Here is an 11829-nt window from a genome sequence, read left to right as displayed (position 1 = left end):
CTAAGCACGGAGCCCACAACTTCTACTGCCGCTCAACCTTCAGCTCAGGACAATGCTGGGCAATCCGCTGAGCTTCCCATTCTAGTGACCGAGCTGGACTCTGTCGGGGAGCACTCCAAAGAGAAGCGCCCAAGGAATGAGTCTGAGGCACTGGACATATCTCCCCTGAACAAGGTGAGAGGAGAGTCTCCTTTGAAGAGGAGAAGGAAGAAGAAGAAGACCACCTCCTCCTTCGAGGTCGGATCTCGTGGGTCCCTGCCCACGAGCCATACTGATTTGGTGGAAGACCCCGAAGCTAGGATGAGGGGGACGTCCGATGTGCCAATGCGGTTCTGGGTTGAACCGTCGAGCTCCGGGGTGAAGGACCAGGTGTCCCGTTGAAGGGATATGGATCCTGGAGCGGAAACGGATTTTTGTTGCTGATTTTCGGGATATAAAATCGAATTTCAAAAATGAAAATACAGAGGAAACTCAAACCTTTGAAGAACTTTTCTTCAGTGAATTCCCCTCGAACACCACCACCGGATCTTCCTCGCTATCCTCTTGGGTCTCGGGATCGTGCTTGTGGTAGCACCTTGATAGAAGAGAGGGAGAGATCAAGAGAATTTTTTAGAGAGCTCTGGGAGTTTTTTTTTTCTCTTGGTTGTGTTCTGTTTTCTTCAACCATCGAAGAAGAAGCACAATGACGTGGGGTAACTCCCCACGTCACAGCAACCCCCCACTCCCCTGCAATTTTGCAGGGGAGTTAATATTAATAATAATATATATATATATATATATATATATGTATAATATATAATAATAATTAAAAAAATATATATTTTAATAAGAATAATAATATTAATATATATAAAATATATAATAATAATTATAATATATATATATAATAATATATATATATATAATAATTAATATATAATAATTAATATATATAATTAATTAATCAAATTAATTAATATAATTAATTATTAATCCAATTAATAATTAATAAATATATATATACATAGATAGTTAACACTTAATTATTTATTATAAAATTAGAATCATATTCTAAAACATTTCTCTCGTATAACCTATAGTTTTAATATGAATCTCATTCATATTAATTTTATTTGAATCTCATTCAAATAATATCTCTCATAATATATAGTTTTAATTTACAATTAACTATATATATTATAATGTATCAATATACATATAATCCCTTAAGTAATTTGAACAATTCAAATTCTTCCAAAAAATTTGATCATCGTTTTACTCGTTATGAGCTAGCAAGGGGACCTAATGGACCTACAGATCCGAAGCTCCAACGATGCAAGATTAATCGGTCAAACTCATTGACCAAGTTAATCTAGATTCGTTAACTACGGGTCATTCCACTAAAGACCCGCAGTTGCACTCTTCTCACTGCAGAATGTTTTCGTGTCCATGGATATACGACCATTAATGACGAGTCAATCATTCACGAGTGTTCGTAACTCAAGTTGGGTCAAATTACCGTTTTACCCCTGAGTTACATCTTACTCCTTAAACACCACTGCTCCTCTAATGAACAACCCGGTTATGATCCAACCAAAAACCGGAAGCCCCTCTCGACCAATGAGAGGGTGGGATCCCTTGTTCAAGTCTCGGAGTCAGCATTTAAGAGAACACTCACCTACTTCCCTAAAGTCGGGGAGGAGTGAATTCCATCTTGTGAAGTTGTTTTCCCAGCTCCCCATTCGATCTCGTCCCCAAAATGGTAGGAATGTTGAGTCGGCGACTCGGGCCACTCTCACCCATACAGATCAAAGAACGAGCCCTCACGGGCAAGAGTTAATAACTCACTCAGGATTGAGAATGAGTTGCCTGGTCATCCTAAGAAATGGCAATCTATTAGTTAACGGTGTTACATCTAAAGATTGCCTATTTCGCGGTCCGGTCTTATACAAACTCATTGTACAGGATCCCCCACTCGCATGTCTCCACATGAACGACCTGGATCGAGTCGTCTATAACCTTTACAGAGTGGGCCGTATCCATAGTGTTGCTAGGATAAGGTACTCAACCTTATCCATATACTATAGACCCTTTAGGTTATTCACGGGATATTATCCATTCATATATCAGGGGTATATCAAATATATACCTCGTATATCAACTATATACCCAGTATATATACTGTCCCGATTACATCATAAATAACCTTGGATGTTTAGTTTATTGGATTTTGGACAATGCAAAGCTATGATTCAACAACAAATTTATTGAATAAAACTTTATTAAATAGACATTTGTTTTTACAAAATACAAACTACGAGTTTAGGGCAACACACCCAACAAACTCCCACTTGAACTAAACTCGAGTGGGGTGTACATTATCATAAAGCAAAGGGAAAATACAATAAACTAGGGCATACATTATACCCAATTACATTTCTCCCACTTGCCCTAGACTAACTGTACAAAGCTCGTAAACCTAGACTTTCTAGATGGCCCTCAAACACTTTAGCCGTGAGTGCCTTTGTAAAAGGATCAGCAATATTGTGCTCTGTAGCGATCTTCGTGACAATCACATCTCCTCGCTGCACTATCTCCCGTATAAGGTGGTACTTCCTTTCGATGTGTTTGCCTCTCTTATGGCTTCGAGGTTCTTTAGAATTTGTCACAGCACCACTATTATCACAATAAAGTGTGATAGGCAAGTTCATGTTTGGAACGACGTCCAAATCTGTCAAGAACTTTCTAAGCCAAACCGCCTCTTTTGCTGCTTCATAAGCTGTAACATACTCAGCCTCCATCGTGGAGTCTGCGATGCATCCTTGTTTGATGCTTCGCCAAACTACCGCTCCTCCGTTAAGAGTGAATACTGACCTCGACATGGATTTCCTTGAATCTTTGTCTGTTTGGAAGTCAGAGTCAGTGTATCCTGTAAGGATCAAATCCTTAGCGCCATACACGAGCTTGTAGTCCCTCGTTCTCCTAAGATACTTGAGGATTCCCTTAACAGCAGTCCAGTAATCATATCCTGGGTTGGATTGGGGGAAAAATGCTATGGACACGTGGAGGACGCTCAGTGGTATTCAAAAATAAGTAAAAGAATATTCTAGGTCCACCTCGAACCTGCCGAGCAGATCGAGTGTGTCCATGAAAAAGGCTAAGTGTAGAAGCCGAGGTTCGACCTGATTGGGGTTCAATCTGCTCGGAACCCGACAGGTTCGACATGAGAAAAGACAGATAACCGCTGATCGTGAGTACTGTCGGACCCACCACCTATAAATAGAGGGCCTCATTTCATGCTCAGGTATCGAATCTCACCTCGAACTTAATATTGAGTCTGACCTACACTGACTTGAGTGTCAGAGGGTTTGCCCTCTTGTGTAGGTTCACTCTTGAGTTCAGGTCGAGCCGAAGAACGGGTTCGAGCTTGGTTCGTTAAACGGTGTTGTGTGATCCTTTGCATAAACATTTGGCGCCGTCTGTGGGGAAGGACATCTTAAGTCATCCCGATCTAGGAAATATACACAAAGATGGTGCAGCCAGCAAATTCTTCTAATACGACAGAACGGAGAGGTTTGAACGCTGATAATGGCACTCAGCGTGACCTCGACACTAAGATGGTCGAGGACCAGGTCCGAGCAGGACAAGAGGGAGATCTGCCACGGAGATCTACCCGCCATGCGAATCAGGAGTTACCTCCTGCTCACCCGAAACCCTCAAAGGCCAACCGAGGCCGAGGTGGGACCTCGAGAAAGACCTCCCGAAGGGCTGCCCCAACGGCAAACCCTGAAGTTCTGATGACATGCACCATCGAGTACGCGTAATGGAAGAAATGTACGCCAAGGCAATACGGGCCAACCGAACAAGATCTCCCTCTAGAGCCCCAGGCATGCTCGGGGAGAAGGAGGACCAATATCAGTCTCTCCACCCTGATGACCACGAACCCGTAGCCAACAACGAAGGGGTGGATTATAGCTCGCGGGACAATGATCTTAGAAAGCACCTTGCTGATAAAAAAAAGAGAGCATCGCGAGGACCGGAGGTCTCTCCGTCTTACTCCCGAGAGTTCTCCAACTCCGACCTCAAGGCTCAATCAAAGTACAAGCCTTTAACACCAGGGAAGAGTTTGACTGATGAATCACAGGATCGACGAACAGGTCGAGGCGCTTAAGGCTAAGTGCAAGAAGAAAGAGAGCTCGTTTGACGATGGCAATTTGGGAGAATAGCCATTCACCTAGGATATTTTGGAGGCTCCAACTCCTCCAAAGTTCAAAACTCCCACTATGAAACCATATGATGGGTCTAAGAACCCAAAAGACTATGTTGAAGTCTTTGAAGGTCTTATGGACTTTCAAGCGGCGATAGGTGCCATCAAATGCCGCGCCTTTCAAATCGCACTTACTGGTAGCGCGCGCTTGTGGTATAGAAGATTGCCAGCCAAGTCGATTTTGACCTACTCTCAGTTGAGGAAAGAGTTCATCAGTCAATTCTCTTCTCGGCACTATGACAGAAAGACAGCAACTCACCTCGCCACCATCAGACAGAAGGAGGGCGAGACGCTTAGAGAGTACGTCACAAGGTTCCAAGAGGAGCAGCTGAAGGTCGCGCACTGCTCCGATGACTCAGCCATGTGTTACTTCCTCACCGGCCTAGCCGATGAGACTCTCACTGTGAAGCTTGGAGAGGAAGCTCCAGCCACCTTCATTGAAGTTTTGCAAAAGGCGAAGAAAGTCATCGATGGACAAGAGCTCTTCCGGACCAAGACTGGCCGACCTGAAAAGCATATCGACCAGAAGAAGCCCAACCAAGAGAAGAGGAAGGCTGATTCCAAGTCTAAGGACAAGGGGTCGTCCTCTTCCAACAACCGAGCTGAGTACCGCAGGTCGGACAGCGGCCCCAACCGAAGCCGACCTTACGAGCGTTATACTCCAACCACCATCCCCATCTCTGAAATACTTACCAATATTGAGGAGACTGGGATGGAAAAGTTCCTCAAGCGACCTGAGAAGCTCCGAGGAGACCCAGAAAAGCGCAATAAGGATAAATATTGCCGTTTTCACCGTGATCACGGCCATAATACATCAAGTTGCTGGGAACTCAAGCACCAGATTTGTAACGCCCCGAGTCTCTCAGGTTAGTTAGTCTCGAATCAGGAGATTTTTCATTTAATTTTTAAATTAACTGTTAATTAAATTTATACATATTTACCGGGCTCTAAACTCCAATTAAATTTATATTTACCTGACTTCGTGTAGTGAGTCTTGTTTTTAAGATGGAATGGATTTCTTTTCTCTTGGGCTTGGACATGTTGGGCCTTTATTGGGTTAAGTTGGTTTTAAAACAAAGGAAAAGAGGAAAAAGAAAACAAAAAAAAACTTCATCTTCTTCTTCTCTCCTCCCTTGTTGCCCTAGCCGTCACCCACCCCTCTTCTTCTTCTTGTTCACCGGCGACCACACCTCACGACGACGATGGAAGCGGCGGCGCCTCCTCGAAACAGCAACAGCGGCGGCCGGCGACCACGCTCGTAGCAGCAGCGGCGGCGGCGCGACTTCGACCCGAACAGCAGCGGCGGATCGATTTCCTCCGGTGACGTGTTCTCCGATGAACGGCCCAGTGTCCTCCACGAACCCTGGTGATCTGCAACGAACCAGCACCGCTCCCTGCAGCGTTCCTCACGGCGGCGCACGGCGAACGGGTCAGATTCGCGGCGAACTAGCGGCGCATGGCGAACGGGTCAGATCCGCGGCGAACCTTGACAACCTGCTGCTACGATCCGACGAACAGCAACTCTAGTGGCAGGATTTGTGCGTTACAGCAGCGTTTAGGACGTTTGGCGGTGACCCACATCCATTCGAAGCTCGATCTAGGCTACCCACATCCTTAAAGAAATTCATGAAGGAGTGTGTGGAAACCACTCTGGAGCCAGATCATTATCGGCCAAAGTGGTTCGACAAGGGTATTATTGGCCCACCCTCGATCAGGATGCGAAGCAGTTTGTGAAGACTTGTGACAACTGCCAGCGCTTCACAAACATCATCCATCAGCCTCCCGAACTGCTCACCCCCATCTCGACCCCATGGCCATTCACGCAATGGGGAGTGGACATTATATGTCCTTTTCCCCTGGGCAAAGGACAAACCAAGTTCGCCGTTGTCGCTGTGGACTACTTTACCAAGTGGGTCGAGGCCGAGGCACTCACCTACATTACAGAGCCCAGAGTCACATCGTTCATATGGACAAACATCGTATGCCGTTTTGGTATACCGAACGACATTGTGATAGACAACGGAAAGCAGTTCGACAACGCAAGATTCAAAGACTTTTGTAGGAAGTTGAATATAAGTCATCTCAGCTCGTCCCCAGCGCATCCAAAAGCAAATGGGCAAGTTGAAGCGATAAACAAAATCATAAAGTGTGGACTCAAGCTGATATTGGACTCTAGAAAGTGAAGATGGGCCGAGGAGCTACCCGAAGTACTATGGTCATATCGGACTACCCCAAGAAAGTCAACCAGCGAAACTCCATTCTTACTGGCCTATGGCTGTGAAGCTGTTGTCCCAATCGAGATCGGCATGCCAACAGACAGGGTAGAGCAGTACGAACCAACAAGGAACGAGGAAGAGCTACTCCTCAACCTTGATTTATTAGAAGAAAAAAGGGAAATGGCTCAGCTACGCTTAACAGAGTATCCAAAACAGAATGACCAGACATTACAACGCTCGAGTTCAACCTCGAAGCTTCCAAGTCGGACATTTGGTCTTAAAGAAGATTCAGAGTCATGTGGGCACCCTTGACCCAAGTTGGGAGGGACCGTTCGAGGTTCAAGGCATAGTCTGACCTGGAACGTACATGCCGGTCGATCTGGAAGGAAATGTGCTTGCGCATCCATGAAACGCAGAGCACTTAAAGCGCTACTACCCTTGAAATGTCAAAATGGTCCTGAAATGGACTTGTAAAAATTTTCAAGGGATGGAACTTTAATAAACGAAGGAGTTATTAAATGTCACGACTTCGAGTTCGATCAGAAATTAAATGGGTGCCACAAACTCCCATAACTCTCATACGACTCAAAACTGGCAAGGTAATTATCACCAGAGGAAAACTTTTGCAAAAATTCAATCCTCTAAACCTACGGGTCCGAGGAGCGATGTTGAAATAATTTCATAAAATTCAATCCTCTAAGCCTACGGGTTCGAGGTGCGATGTGAGTATTAATTATGGACTTAAAATTCAACCCTTTGAACGTCTAAGTTAAAGGTGCGATGTAGAAAGTTCAAATTGTTTAATATTATCCTTTGGACTTCCGAGTTCGAGGAGAAATATTAAAGACCAGAAAAGGAAACTCTCAAATTCGAACCTTTAAAATAAGCACAAGTAAAAGGTGTGATGTGAAAAGAGTTCCTCCCCACACTTAATCCTTTAAACTTACGGGTTAGAGGTGCGAGATGAAATTATTCGTATACGAGTTCAAATTTACAAAAGAAAGTTCAAGGAAAGAAAGATTAAAAAACTCAAAGGAAAGGTAAGAGCAGAACGGAAATGGAGAAAGGAAGATTTCATGGATAAAGGGACAGAGCCAAGACTAGTATACCTTGTAACTCTGCTCAAAGACTTGTACAAAATAATCTTAAAAAGCAAAGAGAAAGTGAAGGTGCATCAGCTACTCCCAAGATGAGAGGACAATTCACCTTGAGAGCCCAAGAGATTCATCTCCTGAGACCTGTCCTGCTGAGAAGGGACTTCGTCTTTCGTGGTGCCGACCTCAGCTGGCTCTTGCCTTGAAGCATGCTCCTCTTCCGAGTCGGAGTAGTCAGAATCCAGCTCTCTGACGTACTTCTCCACCAGAGACTGGGGCCAGGAGTGCCATCAAGCCCGGAGGCCCACTTCTCAGAGTACTTCCTCTTCAGATAGCTAAGGCCGATCTGAAGATCGGGCATATCGGCAGCAATGCCCTTCATCAAAAATTTGAAGCCCGCATCGCTGAAATCTTTGGCAAACCCATCAAAGTCTGGATGTTGCCTGAATGCCTCCTCTAGAAGAACTCCGTTGTTCAGACGTTCCTTCTCCTCCTCGAGCTTGGCAGTGAGATGCCTGATTGAGGCGTCCTTCTCCTCGAGAGCTTGAAGCATCTCATCCTTCTGCTTCAAGAGCTGGAACTTCTCTTTCTCCAGCCCTTTTGTGATGGCGTGGGCACTTCGGAGGTTGGCATTGTGCCTCGCGTCCTCCGTCTTCAGCAGTTGGGCTTTGGCCTCCACCTCCACCGTCAAAATATCCACCTCGGAACGAGCCTTCAGTAGCTCGCCCTTCAGCGCGGTGGCAGCCTCCAAAGCAGCAGAGGAGTTCTCATTCTCCGTTGCTGCTAAGATCTCCCTTCCGTCCAACTCGGCCTTCATTACAACAGCTAAATGAATGGAAGCAATGAACGCTTGCGAAGGAAAAAATGCAAGGGTTAGACCGAGCTACAAGTTGTGAAAATAAAAGTAATTAAGGAAGCAGGCCTTACCTCAGTGGCGTGGTCAATGGTTCTCTACAGCACGGACCCAAGATCGCTTACAAACTTGGATGCCCTACAGATGCAGCGATCCAAGCATGATGCCGAGATATGGGTGTTGGGTGTGTTGTGATTACGCTTGTTTACATGCGTAAAAAGAAGGTTTTAGATGCTGTTTTTACTATGTTTCAGCTTTGTTTCGGATTTTTCTCGGTCGTTTGAGTTCCAATTCATGCAAAATTCATATATTATGGTTTGTGGTTGGCTTATATTGTATTTATGACATTTTAGGACCATTTGGGAGTGGAAATTAATCAAAAGAAGCAAAAAGTCGGAAATACCTACATGGGAGGCGCCAGGCGCCTGGGAAGGCTGCAGAAAACAGTTTTTCTTCCAACTTTGCCCTTAATGAAACGCGTCTTCCCATGCGTTTTGGTGGTTCCAACCGATGCATACGTGTAGAAGAAGTGTTCCACTATCAGTTTGAGCACGATTTGGTCAGTCAAAAGAGTTGGAAATTGGTGATTCACCATCGTTTTAGGACCTACCTAACCAATTCTGCACAGCTATAAATTCCAGCAGCTTCTCCACCAAATGCATCAAGCCTTGCTTCCTTCTCTTGATCATTTTTAGTGTTTCTTTGTTGCTTTCTAAGTACTTTTGAGTTGCTTTCATTAGTTGCTTTTGGTTTTTAAATCCCGAGCACTTTACATTCCTTTATTGAGCTTTGTTTTGTTTCCATTTGTACTTAGTTATTTTCTACTTATTCAAATTTATAAAAATCCAGCACTTTGTTTATCTTCCCTTTGCCTTTACTTTATTTTTAGTTAAGAGAGTTGTGTTTCTGGAGGAAAGAGCACGTGACACTCCCCCTTGCTTGAAAGAGAAGGGCGAAGCTCTCAATCCCGATAAAAATTCTCCGTTAGTTAACTTTTGTTTTTCACACATGCATTCCACATTCAACCATTTTACTTGCTGTATTTTCTTCAATATGTCTTTCTAAATTCCCGTCTCTAGCCCGGTTATGGATAGTTAGCCTTTTATTTCTAATAAGGGTTGCTAAGAAGTAGTGTTTTTGCTTTCCATTCATTGTTCAACATGTTTTCCCAAAAAGTTAGGATTTAGAGAAGGCCACTGTACGTCTTAACAAGTCAATACTGAAAAGGTTGCTTATTTGCATTGTTGAGTGGTTAAACCGAGGAGAGGAGCGCCTTAGACATAAGGGTTCCGCTTAAGTAGCCTAGACATAGGACGTTAACCCAAGGTTGCGACTATTTCCATCCTAAAACTAAGATATCTCTCATAATAGACATATTAGGGAATGTCTTAGGACTTTGAACTTGCTTAGACATAAGTCAAGTGAGAAGCGTAGTCGTTGGTTTCTAAAGTAAAATGCGAATTGTCCTTAGCATGTCCTTGATTCTTTGTTGGCTAACTTGAAGTAATTCGGGCTAGGCTTTATCATTATAAGTCCAAATCCCAAATCCAAAACCATTATTTGTGATCACTCCTCATTTTACAAGAATCACTCATTTCAACATTTACTATTCTTTAAAACTTTAGAGTTTAGAAATTATTTAGAAGTCCTTGAGGATCGATACTTGGATACTCCATCCATTTTATATTACTCTGATAGGTGTGCGCTTGCATCTATATAATTGTTACCACGCTTAGTGCGTGCGTTCAGCATAACCACCAGTCATGTTGCCCTAAACTCGTAGTTTGTATTTTGTAAAAACAAATGTCTATTTAATAAAGTTTTATTCAATAAATTTGTTGTTGAATCATAGCTTTGCATTGTCCAAAATCCAATAAACTAAACATCCAAGGTTATTTATGATGTAATCGGGACAGTATATATACTGGGGATATAGTTGATATACGAGATATATATTTGATATATCCCTGATATATGAATGGATAATATCCCGTGAATAACCTAAAGGGTCTATAGTATATGGATAAGGTTGAGTACCTTATCCTGGAAACACTATGGATACGGCCCACTCTGTAAAGGTTACAGACGACTCGATCCAGGTCGTTCATATGGAGACATGCGAGTGGGGGTATCCTGTACAATGAGTTTGTATAAGACCGGACCGCGAAATAGGCAATCTTTAGATGTAACACCGTTAACTAATAGATTGTCATTTCTTAGGATGACCAGGCAACTCATTCTCAATCCTGAGTGAGTTATTAACTCTTGCCCGTGAGGGCTCGTTCTTTGATCTGTATGGGTGAGAGTGGCCCGAGTCGCCGACTCAACATTCCTACCATTTTGGGGACGAGACCGAATGGGGAGCTGGGAACATAACTTCACAAGATGGAATTCACTCCTCCCCGACTTTAGGGAAGTAGGTGAGTGTTCCTTTAAATGCTGACTCCGGGACTTGAACAAGGGATCCCACCCTCTCATTGGCCGAAAGGGGGTTCCGGTTTTTGGTTGGATCATAACCGGGTTGTTCATTAGAGGAGCAGTGGTGTTTAAGGAGTAAGATGTAACTCAGGGGTAAAACGGTAATTTGACCCAACTTGAGGTACGAACAATCGTGAAGGATTGACTCATCATTAATGGTCGTATATCCATGGACACGAAAACATTCTGCAGTGAGAAGAGTGCAACTGCGCGTCTTTAGTGGAATGACCTGCAGTTAACGAATCTAGATTAACTCGGTCAATGAGTTTGACCGATTAATCTTGCATCGTTGGAGCTTCGGATCTGTAGGTCCATTAGGTCCCCTTGCTAGCTCATAACGGGTAAAACGATGATCAAATTTTTTGGAAGAATTTGAATTGTTCAAATTACTTAAGGGATTATATGTATATTGATACATTATAATATATATAGTTAATTGTAAATTAAAACTATATATTATGAGAGATATTATTTGAATGAGATTCAAATAAAATTAATGTGAATGAGATTCATATTAAAACTATAGGTTAAAAATAATGTGCAAAAGATGTACATTAAAACTATAGGTTATACGAGAGAAATGTTTTAGAATATGATTCTAATTTTATAATAAATAATTAAGTGTTAATTATTTATGTATATATATTTATTAATTATTAATTGGATTAATAATTAATTTGATTAATTAATTTGATTAATTAATTATATATATATTAATTATTATATATATATTTTAATTATTATTATATTATATATATATATATATATATTATTATTATTACTAATATTAACTCCCCTGCAAAATTGCAGGAGAGTGGGGGGTTGCTGTGACGTGGGGAGTTACCCCACGTCATTGTGCTTCTTCTTCAATGGTTGAAGAAAACAGAACACAACCAAGAGAAAAAAAAAACTACCAAAGCTCTCTAAAAAATTCTCTCGATC

The 11829-nt window shown here is 42.7% G+C and overlaps 1 protein-coding gene across 1 annotated transcript; it reads left to right on the top strand.

Annotated features, from left to right (window-relative positions):
• Positions 1-4262: 4262 nt before the first annotated feature.
• On the top strand, positions 4263-5773 carry LOC148209036 (uncharacterized). The gene is made up of 2 exons (XM_088117398.1): positions 4263-5091; positions 5595-5773. The coding sequence occupies exons 1-2, from the start codon at positions 4263-4265 to the stop codon at positions 5771-5773; spliced, it is 1008 nt and encodes a 335-aa protein (XP_087973524.1).
• The last annotated feature ends 6056 nt before the right edge of the window (positions 5774-11829 follow it).

This window comes from Momordica charantia, assembly GCF_013281855.1.
Source record: "Momordica charantia cultivar OHB3-1 chromosome 9 unlocalized genomic scaffold, Mcharantia_2.0 BLBB01000009.1, whole genome shotgun sequence".
Lineage (NCBI taxonomy): Eukaryota > Viridiplantae > Streptophyta > Magnoliopsida > Cucurbitales > Cucurbitaceae > Momordica > Momordica charantia.
Note: the sequence above shows the minus strand (reverse complement) of the source record. Positions and strands in the feature narration are given on the sequence as shown.